This window comes from Pristiophorus japonicus, chromosome 20 (genome assembly GCF_044704955.1).
Source record: "Pristiophorus japonicus isolate sPriJap1 chromosome 20, sPriJap1.hap1, whole genome shotgun sequence".
NCBI classification, from domain to species: domain Eukaryota; kingdom Metazoa; phylum Chordata; class Chondrichthyes; family Pristiophoridae; genus Pristiophorus; species Pristiophorus japonicus.
Window position 1 is genome coordinate 3,113,101 of NC_091996.1, and position 22,353 is coordinate 3,135,453.

The 22,353-nt window shown below is 53.1% G+C and overlaps 1 protein-coding gene across 1 annotated transcript in view; it reads left to right on the forward strand.

Annotated features, from left to right (window-relative positions):
• The window catches only part of LOC139233061 (neurogenic locus notch homolog protein 1-like), a 79,760-nt gene that overhangs the window by 2,100 nt on the left and 55,307 nt on the right, over window positions 1-22,353 (forward strand). Inside the window, exon 2 of the mRNA XM_070863581.1 lies at window positions 10,887-10,968. Within this exon, the coding sequence (XP_070719682.1) occupies window positions 10,887-10,968 (82 nt within the window). The remainder of the gene's footprint in view (window positions 1-10,886; window positions 10,969-22,353) is intronic.

Consider the following 22,353-nt stretch of genomic DNA (forward strand, 5'->3'; position numbering starts at 1 on the left):
GGGAGAGACTGAGGGGGGGGAAGAGAGAAACTGAGAGAGAGAGACTGGGGGAAAGAGAGAGAGAGACTGGGGGAAAGAGAGAGAGAGACTGGGGGAAAGAGAGAGAGAGACTGGGGGAAAGAGAGAGAGAGAGAAAGAGAGAGAGAGAGAGACTGGGGGAAAAGAGAGAGAGAGAGAGAGAGAGATTGGGGGAAAAGAGAGAGAGAGACTGGGGGGTAGAGAGAGAGAGAGAGACTGAAGGGGAAGAGAGACTGGGGGGTAGAGAGAGAGACTGGGGGAAAGAGAGAGAGAGAGAGAGAGAGACTGGGGAAAGAGAGAGAGAGAGAGAGAGAGAGAGAGACTGAGAGAGAGAGAGAGAGAGAGAGAGAGACTGGGGGGGAGAGAGAGAGAGAGAGAGAGAGAGAGAGAGAGAGAGACTGGGGGAAAGAGGGAGAGGGAGAGAGAGAGAGAGACTGGGAAAGAGGGAGAGAGAGAGAGAGAGAGAGAGAGACTGGGGGGAAAGAGAGAGAGAGAGAGAGACTGGGGGAAAGAGAGAGAGAGAGAGAGAGACTGGGGAAAGAGAGAGAGAGAGAGAGAGAGAGAGAGAGAGAGAGAGAGAGACTGGGGGGAGAGAGAGAGAGAGAGACTGGGGGGGGGTGAGAGAGAGAGACTGGGGGAGAGAGAGAGACTGGGGGAGAGAGAGAGACTGGGGGGGGGAGAGAGAGAGAGACTGGGGAGAGAGAGAGAGACTGGGGGGGAGAGAGAGAGAGAGAGAGAGAGAGAGAGAGACTGGGGGAGAGAGACTGGGGGAGAGAGAGAGAGAGAGAGAGAGACTGGAGGAGAGAGAGAGAGAAGAGAGACTGGAGGAGAGAGAGAGAGAGAGAGAGACTGGGGGAGAGAGAGAGAGAGAGAGAGAGAGACTGGGGGAGAGAGAGAGAGAGAGAGAGACTGGGGGAGAGAGAGAGAGAGAGAGAGAGAGAGACTGGGGGAGAGAGAGAGAGAGAGAGAGACTGGGGAGAGAGAGAGAGAGAGAGAGAGAGACTGGGGGAGAGAGAGAGAGAGAGAGAGAGAGAGACTGGGGGAGAGAGAGAGAGAGAGAGACTGGGGAGAGAGAGAGAGAGAGAGAGAGAGAGAGACTGGGGGAGAGAGAGAGAGAGAGACTGGGGGAGAGAGAGAGAGAGAGAGACTGGGGGAGGAGAGAGAGAGACTGGGGGAGAGAGAGAGAGAGAGAGAGAGAGACTGGGGGGGTAGAGGAGAGAGAGAGAGAGAGAGAGAGACTGGGGGTAGAGAGAGAGAGAGAGACTGGGGGAGACTTGAGCATCCCTGATTATAATCGCTCAACCATCGGTGGCCCTGCCTTCAGCTGCCTGGGCCTCAGGCCCTGGAACTCCCTGCCTAAACCTCTCCACCTCTCTCTCCTCCTTTAAGACGCTCCTTAAAACCTCCCTCTTTGATCAAGCTTTTGGCCACCTGTCCTAATACCTCCTGATGTGGCTCAGTGTTAAACATCTGTTTGATTTACGCATTTACGCCCCTGTGAGGCGCCTTGGGACATTTTACTGCGTGAAAAGGCGCTATATAAATACAGGGCTGTGTTTGCCGAGTTTCTCCCCTGGGGTTCTGTCCCCCGTTGCTCTCCCTGTTACTGAACGTACATTTATTGAGCATCTTCTGGCCAGCAAGCGTTAATCTGATATCTGTTGTTGCTCGCGGCCACCAGTTTTTGACGAGTTCCACTCCTGTTCCGTGAGCTCCATTTACTTTGAGTTGCTGTTGTTTCCGACACTGTGCGTGCGTAACTGACACTCTCGCCCACCAGCGCCTCATTCACGACTAGCTTTGCACGCTAGTGGTTTTATTTCATGTGGTCGTGAGCTGTCACGTGGGAGCATTGTGACTGTTGTGTCGATCAGGACCTGGTTATAAGAACATAAGAAATAGGAGCAGGAGTCGGCCATTCGGCCCCTCGAGCCTGCTCCGCCATTTAATACCATCATGCCTGATCTGATCATGGACTGCGCACCATTTCCCTGCCCGCTCCCCATAACCCCTTATTTCCCTACGGTTGTTGGGTGTTGCGCTGCCGTTCGGGGCAGGAGGTGGGCGGGATTGACACGTGTCGCCGGCCGGGGGTGGCAGAGTGTTGGCACGGCACGAGACCGCTTTTAAAAAAAGGAATTGCCATGTTTTTTTTTTCTGGGGGTTTCCCTTTGCACCTGAAGCTGGAAGGGGCCGAGGGCAGGGAGATGAATCTCGGTGAATGAGGGTAGGTTCGCCCCTCCCCTCGGAGACACACAGCTCTGCCATTCTCAGCAACTCAAGACAATGGTTTCTCCTCGCCCACATGCCCTTATCCCTCTCGGCGAATACGCTACGGGGAGACGTACCATTCTCCTTTGTATCGCTGCCTGTTTAATGATTCTCACAGACCTGATAAATAGTCGTAAAGCCTCTCTCTGCCCCACTGAGGACTGGCCCCGCGTCTCCGTGAGGGAGGCCTCGTGTCCCAGTGAGGGAGGCCTCGTGTCCCAGTGAGGGAGGGTGTCCCAGTGAGGGAGGCCTCATGTCTCAGTGAGGGAGGCCTCGTGTCCCAGTGAGGGACTGTTTCTCAGTGAGGGAGGCCTCGCGTCCCAGTGAGGGAGGCCTCGCGTCCCAGTGAGGGAGGCCTCGCGTCCCAGTGAGGGAGGCCTCGTGTCCCAGTGAGGGACGCCTCGCGTCTCAGTGAGGGAGGGTGTCCCAGTGAGGGAGGCCTCGCGTCTCAGTGAGGGAGGGTGTCTCAGTGAGGGAGGCCTCATGTCCCAGTGAGGAACTGTGTCCCAGTGAGGGAGGCCTCGTGTCCCAGTGAGGGAGGCCTCGTGTCCCAGTGAGGGAGGCCTCGTGTCCCAGTGAGGGAGGCCTCGTGTCTCAGTGAGGCCTCGTGTCCCAGTGAGGGAGGCCTCGTGTCTCAGTGAGGGAGGCCTCGTGTCCCAGTGAGGGACTGTGTCTCAGTGAGGGAGGCCTCGTGTCCCAGTGAGGGAGGCCTCGTGTCCCGGTGAGGGAGGCCTCGTGTCCCGGTGAGGGAGGCCTCGTGTCCCGGTGAGGGAGGCCTCGTGTCCCGGTGAGGGAGGCCTCGTGTCCCGGTGAGGGAGGCCTCGTGTCCCGGTGAGGGACTGTGTCTCAGTGAGGGAGGCCTCGTGTCCCAGTGAGGGACTGTGTCTCAGTGAGGGCGGTGCCCCGGTGAGGGAGGCTCTGGGATGGGACGGGTTCGATCCCCCGGACTATGTCGAGATGCCGGGTCAGCAGGGCTTCAGTACTGTGGGTTAGTGAGCGAGCAGTGGGCAGGGTCTGGTCACCATCAGTGACATGGTGGGAGAGTATCTCTCTCTGTCTCTCTCGCTCTCTTTCTCTCTGTCTCTCTCTCTCTCTGTCTCTCTCTGTCTCGCTCTTGCTCTCTGTCTCTCTCGCTCTCTCTCTCTCTCTGTCTCGCTCTGTCTCTCTCTCTCTCGCTCTGTCTTGCTCTCTCTCTCCTTTTTCTGTCTCTCTCCTTTTTCTGTCTCTCTCTCGCTCTCTCTCTCTCTCTCGTGCTCTCTCTCTCTCTCTCTCTCGCTGTCTCTCTCTCTCTCTCGCTGTCTCTCTCTCTCTCTCGCTGTCTCTCTCTCTCTCTCGCTGTCTCTCTCTCTCTCTGTCTCTCACGCTGTCTCTCTCTCTCGCTGTCTCTCTCTCTCTCTCTCGCTGTCTTCTCTCTCTCTCTCTCTCTCTGGCTATCTGTGTGTGTCCATCAGTGGTGGAATGATGTGGGTTTGGGTGATGATGGATGGGACGCTGAGCTCGGTTTGGGGAGCAATGGAGCAAGATCGGGAGTGAGGGATGATAGCGGGGCCACTGCTGACAATCAGGGAGTCACACACTGAGAGGAGTGGGTGATGGGCATGTTGTGGGGGGGGGGGGGGGGGGGAAGAGAGGGACATGGTGTGGTGGGGGGGAGGGGGACATGGTGTAGAGGGGGGGGCATGGGGCACAGTGTGGGAGAGGTACCAGAGACAGCACACTATAAGCAACCTCTCTCCCATGCCATCTGTTTATCCGTATCAAAGACGTGTTTGCAGATGTGTGGCAGTCGCTAATACTGAGTGAGGAACTTATCTCTCCATCATTTACCAAGGAAATGCATCATTAGAGATTATTCTAAAATATAGCAGGCTCCGCAAATAATGGAAACTCCTCAACGCCCCCATCAAAACCAGAATCTAATCCTACGACCAAGATAACTGGACGTGCATGTTGTTGCTTCAATCACCGCCCCTTGACCCCTGGTCTGAGTGAGTCCTTTCACCGGGGGCTGAGCAATGATAGCCCCCTCGATCGGGCATTAGGAGATGGGGAGTGCAATGTCTCACTGTAATGTATTTCCTTCATGGACTCTTTGCTTAACAATTCATAGCAACACATTGCTATTCAGAACCAGTTGGTTTATTGGCAAAGGTTTAACAATCACACTGCACATTACCAGTTCATCCACCAGGCTCACAATCACCTGCCTCATCGTGAATCCCCCGAATCCAACTGGCTGGGGTTTTATTGAGTCTTGTGAACATCACGTGATTGACAAAGCCACTCACAACTCAACAGTTCTACAACTATTTGAATTAAAGCCACGTGCCCCCTTATTAAAGGGATACCATAACCCACAAATTAACAATAAAACTTTAAAGGAAGCTTAAATGATCAAATTAAAATTTGTTTGCCGGGGGTGATGATACACTCCAGTCCCTCCGGCGCCCACCTCTCGCGGAAGGCCGCGAGCGTACCGGTGGACACCGCGTGCTCCATCTCTAGGGACACCCTGGCTCGGATGTAACCGCGGAAGAGAGGCAGGCAGTTGGGCTGAACGACCCCCTCGACCGCCCGCTGCCTGGACCGGCTGATGGCCCCCTTTGCCGTGCCCAGGAGCAGTCCTACGAGGAGGCCCTCGGACCTACCCGCTCCCCCCCCTCCACATCAGATTCAACAGCTCTATAAACCTGTGAGCATCCTCACATTACAGGGAGAGCCAAGTTCTTGGGAAAATGATCCTCTATTCATTCGTTCTGGGGATGTGGGCATCGCTGGCAAGGCCGGCATTTATTATCCATCCCTAATCGCCCTGAGAAGCTAGTGGTGGGCTGCCATCTCCTCGAACCACTGGTTGAGTCCTGGACCAGAAATCTCAGGGAACATGGGTTCAAATCCTACACTGGGCAGTTTGAGAATCTGAATTCAGTCTTAAAAAAATGAGAATAAATCTAGAAATAAAAAGCTGGGCTCAGTAACAGTGACCGTGAGCTGTTGGATTGTCGTAAAAACCCAACGGTTTCACTGAAAGAAAGACTTGCATTTCTATAGCGCCTTCCATGACCACCGGACATCACAAAGCGCTTTACAGCCAATGAAGTACGTTTTTAAAGTGTTTTTAAAGGCACTATATAAATCCAAGTCTTTCTCCGTTCTCCCTCATGTGTTTATCCAGCCTCCCCTTAAATGCATCGATACTATTCGCCTCGACCCCTCCCTGTGGGAGCGAGTTCCACATCCTCACCGCTCTCTGGGTAAAGAAGTTTCTCCTGAATTCTCAATTGGATTTATTAGTGACAGCCTTATATTGATGGCCCCGAGTTCTGGTCTCCCCCACAAGTGGAAACATCGTCTCTGTGTCTACCCTATCGAACCCCGTCAGAATTTTAAAGACCTCTATCAGGTCGCCCCTCAGCCTTATCTTTTATCTTTGGGGATTTTCTCAGTGTCGGCAATGTAACCCACGCAATTCCCCCCCGAACTCCCCATTGGACTTTACACCAATACCGCAGCAAAACACTGCGGGTGCTGCAATCCGTAATAAAAACAGAAAATGCTGGAAATCTCAGCGGGTCAGGCAGCATCTGTGGAGAGAGAGAGAGAGTCACAGGGTTAACGATTCGGGTCCACGACCTTTCGTCTGAAAGTTCTGACCCAAAACGTTAACTCTGTTTCTCTCTCCACAAATGCTGCCTGACCCGCTGAGATTTCCAGCATTTTCTGTTTTTATTCCCAATTGGAGTTATCGGGGTTATGAGGCACCGATCTCCACAGCATGGTAAAGTATGTGGGAGTGGAGCCCTCTCTGGTGTGTGTGTAATGTACGCACGCGTGAGTATGCTCACAGGTTTGTAGAGCTGTTGACCATTATTTGAAGGGGCTGCTCCTCAAATTCTGGCTGCACTTCAGTCCCACACTCCTGATCTTTGGGCACCCTGTGCGGAGGGGAGCGGGTAGGTCCGAGGGCCTCCTCGTAGGACTGCTCCTGGGCACGGCCAAGGGGGCCATCAGCCGGTCCAGGCAGCGGGCGGTCGAGGGGGTCGTTCAGCCCGACTGCCTGCCTCTCTTCCACGGTTACATCCGAGCCAGGGTGTCCCTGGAGATGGAGCACGCGGTGTCCACCGGTACGCTCATGGCCTTCCGCGAGAGGTGGGCGCCGGAGGATCTGGAGTGCATCATCGCCCCCGGCAACCAAATTTTAATTTGATTGTTTACTGTGTAAAAGTTTTATTGTTTAACGTCCAAAGTTTAATTTGTGAATTGTTGGTTTTAGTCCCCCCTTTTAAGGGGGAACACTTGATTTATAGTTTTACTAAAAATAGTTGTAGAGCTGTTGAGTTGGGCGTGGCTCCATTAAACCCCGGCCAGTTGGGTTCGGGGGATCCACGATGGGGCAGGTGGTTGTGAGCCTGGTGGATGAACTGGTAATGTGTCGTGTGATTGTTAAACATTTTGTTAATAAACCAACTAGTTCTTAATAGCAATGTGTTGCTGTGAATTCTTAAGCAAAAGGTCCATGAAGCAAATACACCACAGTGCGCGAGGGACAGAGTCCATTGTTACCTTGCTCATGGCTTTCTCTCCGTTCCAAGGGGTCACAGGTTTTGAAACGGACACACGCCCAGGTCAGGTCTGAGCTGGGATTGGCAGTGCTGGGGACAACCAGCAACAGGGGGACATAAGAAATAGGAGCAGGAGTCTGCCATTCGGCCCCTCGAGCCTGCTCCACCATTCAATAAGATCATGGCTGATCTGATCATGGACTCAGCTCCACTTCCCCGCCCGCTCCCCATAACCCTTCACTCCCTTATTGCTCAAAAATCTGTCTATCTCCACCTTAAATATATTCAATGACCCAGCCTTCACAGTTCTCTGGGGCAGAGAATTGCACAGATTTACAACCCTCAGAGAGAAGAAATTCCCCATCTCAGTTTTCAATGGGCGGACCCTTATTCTGAAACTATGCCCCTAGTTCTAGATTCCCCCAGGGGGGAAACATTCTCTCTGCATTCACCCTGTCAAGCCCCCTCAGAATCTTATATGTTTCAATAAGATCACCTCTCATTCTTCTAAACTCCAATGAGTATAGACCCAACCTGTTAAACCTATCTTCATAAGACAAACCCTTCATCTCAGGAATCAACCGAGTGAACCTTCTCTGAACAGCCTCCAATGCAAGTATACCCTTCCTTAAATACGGAGACCAAAACTGTACGCAGTACTCCAGGTGTGGCCTCACCAATACCCTGTACAGTTGTAGCAGGACTTCTCTGCTTTTATACTCTATCCCACTTGCAATAAAGGCCAACATTCTATTTGCCTTCCTGATCACTTGTTGTATACTAACTTTTTGTGTTTCATGCACAAGGACCCCCAGGTCCCTGTGTACTGCAGCACTTTGTAATCTCTCCCCATCCTGTGCCAGGATCGCCGGGTGCAGGAGTCCGTTGAGCAGCAGCGACGAGTGTGAGAGAATGATCGCTCACTCTCCCTGCCTGTCTTTGTTTGCCGCACAGAGCCCTGCTACACAGCTGTCGCCTGTTCCCACGCACAGGGCACAGGCCGCTTGGCTGCAATCCCCGCTCAGCAAGGGCAGTGCCGAGCTCCTCACTCACTCACTCACTCACACTCACACTCACACTCAATCACTCATACTCGGCCAGGCACAACGCACAGGCTACCTTCAGTCCCGAGCATGTTCAGTAATCGCCCGCAACATCCCACTGACACAACAATCCAGTCAACTGGCTCACCTTTACAAAAAAAACCACAAGGTTTTTTTCCCGTTTAAAATAAAGTATTATTCCCCCTCCATCTCCTGAGCCGACTCTCACTGGGGTACGGTCCCACACACACTGACTCTCACTGGGGTACGGGTCCCACACACACTGACTCTCACTGGGGTACGGGTCCCACACACATTGACTCTCACTGGGGTACAGTCCCACAAACACTGACTCTCACTGGGGTACGGGTCCCACACACACTGACTCTCACTGGGGTACAGTCCCACACACACTGACTCTCACTGGGGTACAGGTCCCACACACACTGACTCTCACTGGGGTACAGGTCCCACACACACTGACTCTCACTGGGGTACAGTCCCACACACACTGACTCTCACTGAGGTACGGGTCCCACACACACTGACTCTCACTGGGGGACAGTCCTACACACACTGACTCTCACTGGGGTACGGGTCCCACACACATTGACTCTCACTGGGGTACAGGTCCCACACTCACTGACTCTCACTGGGGTACAGGTCCCACACACATTGACTCTCACTGGGGTACGGGTCCCACACACATTGACTCTCACTGGGGTACGGGTCCCACACACATTGACTCTCACTGGGGTACGGGTCCCACACACATTGACTCTCACTGGGGTACGGGTCCCACACACACTGACTCTCACTGGGGTACAGGTCCCACACACACTGACTCTCACTGGGGTACGGGTCCCACACACACTGACTCTCACTGGGGTACAGTCCCACACACACTGACTCTCACTGGGGTACAGTCCCACACACACTGACTCTCACTGGGGTACAGGTCCCACACACACTGACTCTCACTGGGGTATGGGTCCCACACACACTGACTCTCACTGGGGTACGGGTCCCACACACACTGACTCTCACTGGGGTATGTGTCCCACACACACTGACTCTCACTGGGGTACAGGTCACACACACACTGACTCTCACTGGGGTACGGGTCCCACACACGGGTATGGGTTCCTCGTGTGCTCTTACCCAATGAGAGTCAGTATCTGCAGGAAATCATTATTTAAAACAACAACAACTTGTATTTATATAGCATCTTTAACATAGTGAAACATCCCAAGGCACTTCATCAAAGTATTTTGAGACAATAAATTTGACACGAGGCGCATAAGTGGAACTTAGCGCACGTGATCAAAAGCTTGTTCAGAGAGGTTGGTTTTAAGGAGCGCCTTCAAGGAGGAAAGAGAGGTAGAGCGGCGGAGAGGTTTAGGGAGAGAGTTCCAGAGCTTGGGGCCCAGGCAACAGAAGGCACGGCCACCGATGGTGGAGCGATTATAATCAGGGATGCTCAGGAGGGCAGAATTAGAGGAGTGCAGACATCTCGGGGGGGTTGTGGGGCTGGAGGAGGTTACAAAGATAGGGAGGGGCGAGGGCCATGGAGGGATTTGTAAACAAGGATGAGAATTTTGAAATCTAGGCGTTGCTTAACCAGAAGCCAATGTAGGTCAGCGAGCACAGGGTATGATGGGTGAGTGGGACTCGGTGCGAGTTAGGACACAGGTCAGCGAACACAGGGGGTGATGGGTGAGTGGGACTCGGTGCGAGTTAGGACACGGGTCAGTGAGCACAGGGGGTGATGGGTGAGTGGGACTCGGTGCGAGTTAGGACACGGGGCAGTGAGCACAGGGGGTGATGGGTGAGTGGGACTGGGTGTGAGTTAGGACACAGGTCAGTGAGCACAGGGTATGATGGGTGAGTGGGACTCGGTGCGAGTTAGGACACAGGCAGCCGAGTTTTGGATCACCTCTAGTTTACGTAGGGTAGAATGTGGGAGGCCAGCCAGGAGTGCGTTGGAATAGTCAAGTCTCGAGGTAACAAAGGTGTGGATGAGGGCTTCAGCAGCGGATGAGCTGAGGCAGGGACAGAGACGGGCGATGTTACAGAGGAGGAAATAAATGGTCTTAGTTATGCTGCGGGTATGTGGTCAAAAGCTCATTTCAGGGTCAAATATGACACCCAGGTTGTGAACAGTCTGGTTCACCCTCAGACAGGAGTTGGGGAGAGGGATGGAGTCAGTGTCTAGGGAACACAGTTTGTGGCGGGGACTGAAAACAATGGCTTCGGTCTTCCCAATATTTAATTGGAGGAAATTTCTGCTCATCTGGTATCGGATGTCGGACAGGCAGTCTGACAATTGAGAGACGGAGGAGGGGTGGAGAGATGTGGGGGTGAGGTAGAGCTGGGTGGCTCAGTGTACATGTGGAAACTGACGCTGTGTTTCCAGGTAATGTCACCAAGGGGCAACATGTAGATGGGAATAGGAGGGGACCAAGGATAGATCCTGGGGGGACACCAGGGGTAACGATGTGGGGGGGGGGGGGGGAAGAGAAGTCGTTGCAGGAGATTCTCTGGCTACGATGAGATGGATAAGAATGGAACCAGGCGAGTGCAGTCCACCCAGCTGGACCATGGTGGAGAGGTTGGAGGAGGAGGGAGTGGTCAACCGTGTCAAAGGCTGCAGACAGGTCGAGTAGGACGAGGAGCGATAGTTTACCACGGTCACAGTAAGAAAGGATGTGATTTGTGACTTTGATGAGAACCGTTTCAGTACTGGGGCAGGGCGGGAAGGAACACTTTGATCCGTTGAGATTTAAGACGAGTGTCACCTCAGACATCCCAGTGGGATCAATCTTTTCGGAGTGATTGGGAGAGTTTTGAACAACATTGGATTAACGCTCCCAGACACGGGTTAAGTGGTTTCACTGAGTGAGTGGGTGGGGACTAATTCACAGGGTTAGGAGGAATGTGGATTGTAAGATTGTCAGTTATTAGCAACTGATTCCCTCTCTGTCTCCCTCAGGTTTCCGGTGCTCTGCCCCCTCGGAATCCTGCTTCAATGGTGCTCGATGTTCCCGGAGTCTCAACGGCACCGAGCTCTGCCTGTGAGTAAACATACTGTCGGTGTATCGAGAACCCGCATCAATCTGCTCCTGCTCTTCCTCTCCCTCTCTCTCTCTCTCTCGCAGTCTGTGCTTCCCCATCGCTCCTCCTGGGGTTAGGAGGAGGGTAGCGGGTTGCGAGGTTGGGGGGATTTGGGGGGGTGGTTGTGAGGGAGAGGGTTTGTGCGGGGCGGGGGGTTTGTGGAGCTGGGGGGCGGTTGGGGGGTTTGTGGGGAGTGTAGCGGGTTGCGAGGTTGGGGGGGGGTTGTGGGGGAGTGGGGTTGTGAGGGTTGTGGGATGAGGGGTGGTTTGTGGGGTTGGGGGGGGAGTGTTGTGGGGTTGCGAGGTAGGGGGAATTTGTGGGGGTGGTTGTGAGGGAGGGGGGTTGTGGGGGCAGGGGGGTTGTGGAGTTGAGGGGAAGGAGGTGGTTTGGGGGGTTGCGGGGAGTGTAGCGGGGATGCGAGGCTGGGGGGCGGGGTTGGGGGATTGTGGGGGAGGGGGGTTTGTGGGGCTGAGGGGGAGAAGGGGGTTGTGGGGAGTGTAGCGGGGTTGCGAGGCTGGGGGGGGGGTTGTGGGGGAGGGGAGTTTGGGGGCTGTGGGGGAGGTGGGTTTGTGGGGCTGAGGGGGAGAAGGGGGTTGGGGGGGGTTGTGGGGAGTGTAGCGGGGATGCGAGGCTGGGGGGTGTTGGGGGGTTGTGGGGGAGGGGGGTTTGTGGGGCTGAGGGGGAGAAGGGGGTTGGGGGGGTTGTGGGGAGTGTAGCGGGGTTGGGGGAGGGTAGTGTGGGGGGGGGGGGTTACGATGTTGGGCAAGTTGGTTGAGAAAAAGGGAGAGAAGACATCCAGCATGGGTTTGTTGGGATTATTCTCCGTGGGGGAAACCGGCGCTATCTCAATACAATGAAATATCAAACTAGCTGCAACAGTCAGTCGCCGTATGTTTGGGGTGCAGAATGACTTGCAGTTATATCGCACCTTTCATGATCTCATGACGTCTCAAAACGCTTTACAGCCAATGAAGTACTTTTGGAGTGTGGTCACTGTTGTAATGTAGGAAATGCGGCAGCCAATTTGCGCACAGCAAGCTCCCACACACAGCAATGTGATAATGACCAGATAATCTGTTTTAGTGATGTTGGTTGAGGGATAAATATTGGCCCCAGGACGCCGGGGAGAACTCCCCTGCTCTTCTTCAAAATAGTTCCGTGGGATCTTTTACATCCACCCGAGAGAGACGAAGGGAGGGGAGCAGGGGGAGGGAGCTGGGGATGTGAGGGGGAGTGAGGAGGGGAGGGAGCTGGGGATGTGAGGGGGAGTGAGGTGGGGAGGGAGCTGGGGATGTGAGGGGGAGTGAGGAGGGGAGGGAGCTGGGGATGTGAGGGGGAGTGAGCAGGGGGAGGGAGCTCGGGATGTGAGGGGGAGTGAGCAGGGGGAGGGAGCTCGGGATGTGAGGGGGAGTGAGCAGGGGGAGGGAGCTGGGGATGTGAGGGGGAGGGAGCTGGGGATGTGAGGGGGAGGGAGCTGGGGATGTGAGGGGGAGTGAGCAGGGGGAGGGAGCTGGGGATGTGAGGGGGAGTGAGCTGGGGATGTGAGGGGGAGTGAGCAGGGGGAGGGAGCTGGGGATGTGAGGGGGAGGGAGCTGGGGATGTGAGGGGGAGTGAGCAGGGGGAGGGAGCTGGGGATGTGAGGGGGAGTGAGCTGGGGATGTGAGGGGGAGTGAGCTGGGGATGTGAGGGGGAGTGAGGAGGGGAGGGAGCTGGGGATGTGAGGGGGAGTGAGGAGGGGGAAGGAGCTGGGGATGTGAGGGGGAGGGAGCTGGGGATGTGAGGAGGGGAGGGAGCTGGGGATGTGAGGGGGAGTGAGGAGGGGGAGGGAGCTGGGGATGTGAGGAGGAGGGAGCTGGGGATGTGAGGAGGGGAGGGAGCTGGGGATGTGAGGGGGAGTGAGGAGGGGGAGGGAGCTGGGGATGTGAGGGGGAGGGGGCTGGGGATGTGAGGGGGAGTGAGGAGGGGAGGGAGCTGGGGATGTGAGGGGGAGTGAGGAGGGGAGGGAGCTGGGGATGTGAGGGGGAGTGAGGAGGGGGAAGGAGCTGGGGATGTGAGGGGGAGGGAGCTGGGGATGTGAGGAGGGGAGGGAGCTGGGGATGTGAGGGGGAGTGAGGAGGGGGAGGGAGCTGGGGATGTGAGGAGGAGGGAGCTGGGGATGTGAGGAGGGGAGGGAGCTGGGGATGTGAGGGGGAGTGAGGAGGGGGAGGGAGCTGGGGATGTGAGGGGGAGGGGGCTGGGGATGTGAGGGGGAGTGAGGAGGGGAGGGAGCTGGGGATGTGAGGGGGAGTGAGCAGGAGGAGGGAGCTGGGGATGTGAGGGGGAGTGAGCAGGGGGAGGGAGCTGGGGATGTGAGGGGGAGTGAGCAGTGGGAGGGAGCTGGGGATGTGAGGGGGAGTGAGGACGGGAGGAATGAGAGGAGGGGTGGAAGGGAGTGAGGAGGGGGGAGACTCTGGTCCTCGGTGTGGAATTAATTTGCCGATGAATGGTTTTGGGAGAACACTTGTGGCTCTACAAACATTTTGATTTGTGTTTCCCTGAGGCAGCTCTGTGCCATCTGTTAAGTGCGTGGATTGGGCATTGTGTGTGTCACTGCTCCAAGCCCGGCCTCTACACACACACACCCCCTCCCTCCCGCCTGCCCAGTCCCCGGGCCCAGAAGCAATTAGTAGACAATGAGCCCCAGCGCCTCGATCAATGCCTGAACACCAAGCCAAGCCAGTCGGCCCAAACTGCCCCACGCCACAATCTCTGAATCGGCCTTTTTTTTTTTCTCTCTCTCTTTCTTTCACTGGCTGACAGCTGGAGCCTGGCCGCACTTTCAGGCCTATTGTTGGGCCTCAGATTAATGCTGTGTGACTGATCCTCGCGTCTCAGGCCCACAGAGCACGTCTCATTTGCTTTGACTGTCCTTGCTGCATTACAATGCAAGCGCAGATGGACACACATGCTAATTAGATCCCCTCGTTTCTCCCCCGCCCCCCCCCCCAGCTCCCCCCCAGCTCCCCCCAACAAAGGGTAGAAGGGCAGGGGTATTATTCTTCAGGAAGGAAAAGCTTCCTCAACACAGGGGGAGAAAGTAATGTTTTATCAGGTTCCAGCGCCCCACATCCCAGCTTTGGTTCAGTGGCAGGCCGGGATATGCAGCGAAACACCTTGGCAAATAGCCCTGGCTTCAACCTGTCTCCCTGGGCACCACAATGTCCTCATTGTGTGTAACCCAGGCCCAACCCCACCCACCCACACTACGCTCCCAGTCAGCAAGTGCAAAAGGGAGAGTGTCGCTAAAGTTCTCATGTAAACGCCTCACTCTCTGTCTCTGTCTCTCGTTATCTCGTGCTCTCCCTCTCTCTCTCCCCCCCTCACTTTCTCTCTCTCTCTCTGCCTCTGTTACATTTAGAATAACTCCACATGACTGTATATCTTAAGCTCAAACTGTTATGACCTTGGTCTCTTTATTGTAACTCCAGAGTCTGGAAGCAGCGTGGTAAGACTGCCTTTTATACCTGCTGACCCGGGGTGTGCAGGTGACCCTTGGGTCTCCCACAGGTGTGCCCCCTGGTGGCAAGTCTTACATATTGGTAATGTTTACATACATAACAGTCTCCTCTCTCTATCTCTGTCTCTCGCTCGATCTATCTGTCTCTCTCTATCTATCTCTCTCTATGTCTCTCCTCTGTGTCTCTCTCTCTCTCTCTCTCTCCCTGTCTGTCTCTCTCTCTCTCTCTCTCTCTCTCCCTGTCTGTGTGTCTCTCTCTCTCCCTGTCTGTCTCTCTCTCTCTCTCCCTGTCTGTCTCTCTCTCTCTCTCCCTGTCTGTCTCTGTCTCTCTCTCTCTCTCTCTCCCTGTCTGTCTCTCTCTCTCTCCCTGTCTGTCTCTCTCTCTCTCCCTGTCTGTCTCTCTCTCTCTCCCTGTCTGTCTCTCTCTCTCCCTGTCTGTCTCTCTCTCTCTCCCTGTCTGTCTCTCTCTCTCTCCCTGTCTGTCTCTCTCTCTCTCCCTGTCTATCTCTCTCTCTCTCTCCCTCTCTCTCTCTCTCTCTCCCTGTCTGTCACTCTCTCTCTCTCTCTCTCTCTCTCTCTCTCTCTCTCTCTCCCTGTCTGTCTCTCTCTCTCTCTCCCTGTCTGTCTCTCTCTCTCTCCCCCTGTCTGTCTCTCTCTCTCTCTCCCTGTCTGTCTCTCTCTCTCTCTCCCTGTCTGTCTCTCTCTCTCTCTCCCTGTCTGTCTCTCTCTCTCTCTCCCTGTCTGTCTCTCTCTCTCTCTCCCTGTCTGTCTCTCTCTCTCTCTCCCTGTCTGTCTCTCTCTCTCTCCCAGTCTGTCTCTCGCTCTCTCTCTCTGTCTCTCTCTCTCTCACACTTTCTCTCTCTCTCTCTCTCTCTCTCACACACTCTCTCTCAAACTCTCTGTCTCTGTCTCTCTATCTCACACTGTCTCTCTGTCTGTCTGTCTCTCTCTCTCTCTAACACTCCCTCTCTCTCTCACTCTGCCAAATGTGATTTCCGTAGCACCTTTCACAACCTGGGGACGACCCGATGTGTCTCCTAGCCAATGGACTGCTGCGTGACGTGTGGTGGCGGGTGTGATGTGGGAATGAGGAGGGGGCGCCTGGGTGTGACGAGGCCCCCTGGCGCCATGGTCAGACCTGGAGCCGCTCAGGAGGTAGCGAAGGCGAGGCTTCCCAAAACACCACGACTCCCCACCCTCACCGTTGTTCACCCGTCCCTGGGGGCAGTGCCATATCACGATGCTCCGGGGAGCTCGGCCCCTTGGATGGCCTCCTGTTCCTGTGTAACAGGCTCGAGGGGCTGAATGGCCTCCTCCTGTTCCTGTGTAACAGGCTCGAGGGGCTGAATGGCCTCCTCCTGTTCCTGTGTAACAGGCTCGAGGGGCTGAATGGTCTCCTCCTGTTCCTGTGTAACAGGCTCGAGGGGTGAATGGCCTCCTCCTGTTCCTGTGTAACAGGCTCGAGGGGTGAATGGCCTCCTCCGGTTCCTGTGTAACAGGCTCGAGGGGCTGAATGGCCCCCTCCTGTTCCTGTGTAACAGGCTCGAGGGGCTGAATGGCCTCCTCCTGTTCCTGTGTAACAGGCTCGAGGGGCTGAATGGCCCCCTCCTGTTCCTGTGTAACAGGCTCGAGTGGCTGAATGGCCTCCTCCTGTTCCTGTAACACACTCGAGGGGCTGAATGGCCTCCTCCTGTTCCTGTGTAACAGGCTCGAGTGGCTGAATGGCCTCCTCCTGTTCCTGTGTAACAGGCTCGAGGGGCTGAATGGGCCTCCTGTTCCTGTGTAACAGGCTCGAGGGGCTGAATGGCCACCTCCTGTTCCTGTGTAACAGGCTCGAGGGGCTGAATGGCCTCCTCCTGTTCCTGTGTAACAGGCTCGAGGGGCTGAATGGCCTCCTCCTGTTCCTGTGTAACAGGCTCGAGGGGCTGAATGGCCTCCTCCTGTTCCTGTGTAACAGGCTCGAGGGGCTGAATGGTCTCCTCCTGTTCCTGTGTAACAGGCTCGAGGGGTGAATGGCCTCCTCCTGTTCCTGTGTAACAGGCTCGAGGGGTGAATGGCCTCCTCCGGTTCCTGTGTAACAGGCTCGAGGGGCTGAATGGCCCCCTCCTGTTCCTGTGTAACAGGCTCGAGGGGCTGAATGGCCTCCTCCTGTTCCTGTGTAACAGGCTCGAGGGGCTGAATGGCCCCCTCCTGTTCCTGTGTAACAGGCTCGAGTGGCTGAATGGCCTCCTCCTGTTCCTGTAACACACTCGAGGGGCTGAATGGCCTCCTCCTGTTCCTGTGTAACAGGCTCGAGTGGCTGAATGGCCTCCTCCTGTTCCTGTGTAACAGGCTCGAGGGGCTGAATGGCCTCCTCCTGTTCCTGTGTAACAGGCTCGAGGGGCTGAATGGCCACCTCCTGTTCCTGTGTAACAGGCTCGAGGGGCTGAATGGCCTCCTCCTGTTCCTGTGTAACAGGCTCGAGGGGCTGAATGGCCTCCTCCTGTTCCTGTGTAACAGGCTCGAGGGGCTGAATGGCCTCCTTCTGTTCCTGTGTAACAGGCTCGAGGGGCTGAATGGCCTCCTCCTGTTCCTGTGTAACAGGCTCGAGGGGCTGAATGGCCCCCTCCTGTTCCTGTGTAACAGGCTCGAGTGGCTGAATGGCCTCCTCCTGTTCCTGTAACACACTCGAGGGGCTGAATGGCCTCCTCCTGTTCCTGTGTAACAGGCTCGAGTGGCTGAATGGCCTCCTCCTGTTCCTGTGTAACAGGCTCGAGGGGCTGAATGGCCTCCTCCTGTTCCTGTGTAACACGCTCGAGGGGCTGAATGGCCACCTCCTGTTCCTGTGTAACAGGCTCGAGGGGCTGAATGGCCACTTCCTGTTCCTGTGTAACAGGCTCGAGGGGCTGAATGGCCTCCTCCTGTTCCTGTGTAACAGGCTCGAGGGGCTGAATGGCCTCCTCCTGTTCCTGTGTAACAGGCTCGAGGGGCTGAATGGCCTCCTCCTGTTCCTGTGTAACAGGCTCGAGGGGCTGAATGGCCACCTCCTGTTTCTGTGTAACAGGCTCGAGGGGCTGAATGGGCCTCCTCCTGTTCCTGTAACACACTCGAGGGGCTGAATGGCCTCCTATTCCTGTGTTCCTATGACAGCAACAACTTGCAATTATATGTAGTAAAATGTCTGTAATGACTCAAGAGTCTTGATATTGTAAACTGCCTCAGGTGCAAACCTGATCCAACTTTATGCGCGCCCGAAAGACCCGCGTGACATAGTACCTGTGCTTGTACATCAGTGACCACACGCGCGTACAGCCCGATGACCTCCGACAGTGGCGCCCTCTGGTGTCTGATGACCCCAAGCGTAAATACATAAAAACATAAGAACATAATAAGAACATAAGAATTAGGAACAGGAGTAGGCCATCTAGCCCCTCGAGCCTGTTCCGCCATTCAACAAGATCATGGCTGATCTGGCCGTGGACTCAGCTCCACTTACCCACCCGTTCCCCGTAACCCTTAATTCCCTTATTGGTTAAAAATCTATCTATCTGTGATTTGAATACATTCAATGAGCTAGCCTCAACTGCTTCCTTGGGCAGAGAATTCCACAGATTCACAACCCTCTGGGAGAAGAAATTCCTTCTCAACTCGGTTTTAAATTGGCTCCCCTGTATTTTGAGGCTGTGCCCCCTAGTTCTAGTCTCCCTGACCAGTGGAAACAACCTCTCCGCCTCTATCTTGTCTATCCCTTTCATGATTTTAAATGTTTCTATAAGATCACCCCTCATCCTTCTGAACTCCAACGAGTAAAGACCCAGTCTACTCAATCTATCATAAGGTAACCCCCTCATCTCCGGAATCAGCCTAGTGAATCGTCTCTGTACCCCCTCCAAAGCCAGTATATCCTTCCTTAAGTAAGGTGACCAAAACTACACGCAGTACTCCAGGTGCGGCCTTACCAATACCCTGTACAGTTGTAGCAGGACCTCCCTGCTTTTGTACTCCATCCCTCTCGCAATGAAGGCCAACATTCCATTCACCTTCCTGATTACCTGCTGCACCTGCAAACTAACTTTTGGGGATTCAGGCACAAGGACCCCCAGATCCCTCTGCACCGCAGCATGTTGTAATTTCTCCCCATTCAAATAATATTCCCTTTTACTGTTTTTTTTTCCCAAGGTGGATGACCTCACACTTTCTGACATTTTATTCCATCTGCCAACCTTAGCCCATTCGCTTAACCTATCCAAATCTCTTTGCAGCCTCTCTGTGTCCTCTACACAACCCGCTTTCCCACTAATCTTAGTGTCATCTGCAAATTTTGTTACACTACACTCTGTCCCCTCTTCCAGGTCATCTATGTATATTGTAAACAGTTGTGGTCCCAGCACCGATCCCTGTGGCACACCACTAACCACCGATTTCCAACCCGAAAAGGACCCATTTATCCCGACTCTGCTTTCTGTTAGCCTGCCAATTCTCTATCCATGCTAATACATTTCCTCTGACTCCGCGTACCTCTATCTTCTGCAGTAACCTTTTGTGCGGCACCTTATCGAATGCCTTTTGGAAATCTAAATACACCACATCCATCGGTACACCTCTATCCACCATGCTCATTATATCCTCAAAGAATTCCAGTAAATTAGTTAAACATGATTTCCCCTTCATGAATCCATGTTGCGTCTGCTTAATTGCACTATTCCGATCTAGATGTCCCGCTATTTCTTACTTAATGATAGTTTCAAGCATTTTCCCCACTACAGATGTTAAACTAACCGGCCTATAGTTACCTGCCTTTTGTCTGCCCCCTTTTTTAAACAGAGGTGTTACATTAGCTGCTTTCCAATCTGCTGGTACCTCCCCAGAGTCCAGAGAATTTTGGTAGATTATAACTAATGCATCTGCTATAACTTTCGCCATCTCTTTTAATACCCTGGGATGCATTTCATCAGGTCCAGGGGACTTGTCTACCTTGAGTCCCATTAGCCTGTTCAGCACTACCCCCCTAGTGATAGTGATTGTCTCAAGGTCCTCCCTTCCCACATTCCCGTGACCAGCAATTTTTGGCATGGTTTTTGTGTCTTCCACTGTGAAGACCAAAGCAAAATAATTGTTTAAGGTCTCAGCCATTTCCACATTTCCCATTATTAAATCCCCCTTCTCATCTTCTAAGGGACCAACATTTACTTTAGTCACTCTTTTCCGTTTTATAAATCTGTAAAAGCTTTTACTATCTGTTTTTAGGTTTTGCGCAAGTTTACCTTCGTAATCTATCTTTCCTTTCTTTATTGCTTTCTTAGTCATTCTTTGCTGTTGTTTAAAATTTTCCCAATCCTCTAGTTTCCCACTAACCTTGGCCACCTTATACGCATTGGTCTTTGATTTGATACTCTCCTTTATTTCCTTGGTTATCCACAGCTGGTTATCCCTTCTCTTGCCGCCCTTCTTTTTCACTGGAATATATTTTTGTTGCGCACTATGAAAGAGCTCCTTCAAAGTCCTCCACTGTTCCTCAATTGTGCCACCGTTTAGTCTGTGTTCCCAGTCTACTTTAGCTAACTCTGCCCTCATCCCACTGTAGTCCCCTTTGTTTAAGCATAGTACGCTCGTTTGAGACACTACTTCCTCACCCTCAATCTGTATTACAAATTCAGCCATACTGTGATCACTCATTCCGAGAGGATCTTTTACTAGGAGATCGTTTATTTTTCCTGTCTCATTACACAGGACCAGATCTAAGATAGCTTGCTCCCTTGTAGGTTCTATTACATACTGTTCTAAGAAACAATCCCGTATGCATTCTATGAATTCCTCCTCCAGGCTCCCCTGTGCGATTTGAGTTGACCAATCGATATGGAGGTTAAAATCCCCCATGATTACTGCCGTTCCTTTTTCACATGCCTCCATTATTCCCTTGATTATTGTCCGCCCCACCGTGAAGTTATTATTTGGGGGCCTATAAACTACGCCCACCAGTGACTTTTTCCCCTTACTATCTCTAATCTCCACCCACAATGATTCAACATTTTGTTCATTAGAGCCAGTATCGTCTCTCACAACTGCCATGATATCATCCTTTATTAACAGAGCTACTCCACCTCCTTTCCTTTCTTGTCTATCTTTCCGAATCGTCAGATACCCCTGTATGTTTAATTCCTAGTCTTGGCCACCCTGCAACCACGTTTCTGTAATGGCCACCAAATCATACCCATTTGTGATGATTTGTGCCGTCAACTCATTTACTTTATTTCGAATGCTGCGTGCGTTTAGGTAGAAACATCCCCCTTTCAAGATCTTAACATCAGTTTCTTTACAAATTAAAACGGTCTGGGACTTTCCGCTCATGAGTTGATCGTCTCAGTTCAACTTCAGTCCTAGGCCAGCGTTTTGAGTCAGTTGTGACTGAAGGCTGAGTAACCGATTTGATGGGAGTGGTAATGATCACATCAGAGACTGGAGGTCCAGGTGACAGCAGTGTCCTCTGATGAATGAACATTGGTTGGTCACTGACTGCATCTTCCTCAAACGGTTCCAGTTCATCCGTGTGCCGCAGTTTTATTTGATCAACATGTTTCCTGGATGTTTGTCCATTCTTCAGCACGACAATAAACACTCTGTTACCCTCCTTGGCTGTAACAGTGCCAGCGATCCACTTTGGATCTTGACCATAATTCAGTACATAAACCGGATCGTTGACAGAGATGTCACGTGACACAGCAGCATGATCATATACCCTTGCTGACTTTGACATTTGTTTTCAACACGATCATTCAAATCGGGATGAACAAGAGAGAGCTTGGTCTTGAGATTTCTCTTCATCAGTAGTTCAGCAGGGGAGACCCCAGTAAGTGTATGAGGTCTGGTCCTGTAACTGAGCAGTATACAGCGAGTGAACCCTGAGTTACACGTTTCATACTCTGCTTGATCATTTGAACAGCACGCTCTGCTTGACCATTAGAAGCAGGTTTGAATGGGGCTCACCTCACATGTTTAATACCATCGAGTTTCATGAACTCCTGAAACTCCAGACTTGTGAAACAAGATCCGTTGTCGCTCACAACAATGTCGGGCAAACCATGAGGAGCAAACATGACACAAAGGCTCTCAATAGTAGCTGTTCCCAATGTTGGGGAAGTCCAGAACCAGGGGTCACAGTCTAAGGATAAGGGGTAAGCCATTTAGGACCAATATGAGGAGAAACTTCTTCACTCAGAGAATTATGAACCTGTGGAATTCCCTACCACAGAAAGTTGTTGAGGCCAGTTCGTTAGATATATTCAAAAGGGAGTTCGATATGACCCTTACGGTTAAAGGGATCAAGGGGTATGGAGAGAAAGCAGGAATGGGGTAGTTGCATGATCAGCCATGATCATATTGAAAGATAGTGCAGGCTCGAAGGGCCGAATGGCCTACTCCTGCACCTATTTTCTATGTTTCTAGATGTATTGGATGACATAATAATACACTCTATCCACTTTGAATATGTATGCACCACAACAAAAAACATCTTTCCCAGGAAAGGGCCCGCAAAATCGATGTGGATCCTCGACCATGGTTTAGATGGCCACGACCAAAGACTCAGCTGAGATTCCACTGGTACTTTACCAAGTTGCATGCAAGTATTGCACTGATGCACACATGATTCCAGATCAGAGTCAATTTCGGGCCATCATACATGAGACCTAGCAATGGCTTTCATCATGACAATACCGGGATGTGTGCTATGTAGTTCATGTACAACTTTTTCTCGAGCCAATTCCTGCCGAACAGCATTGGACCATTAGCTGGGACAATCCATAACGATAGATCATGAACCACACCATCATATGACACCTTGACTACTACTGCCACTCATCTTAGTGTAAGT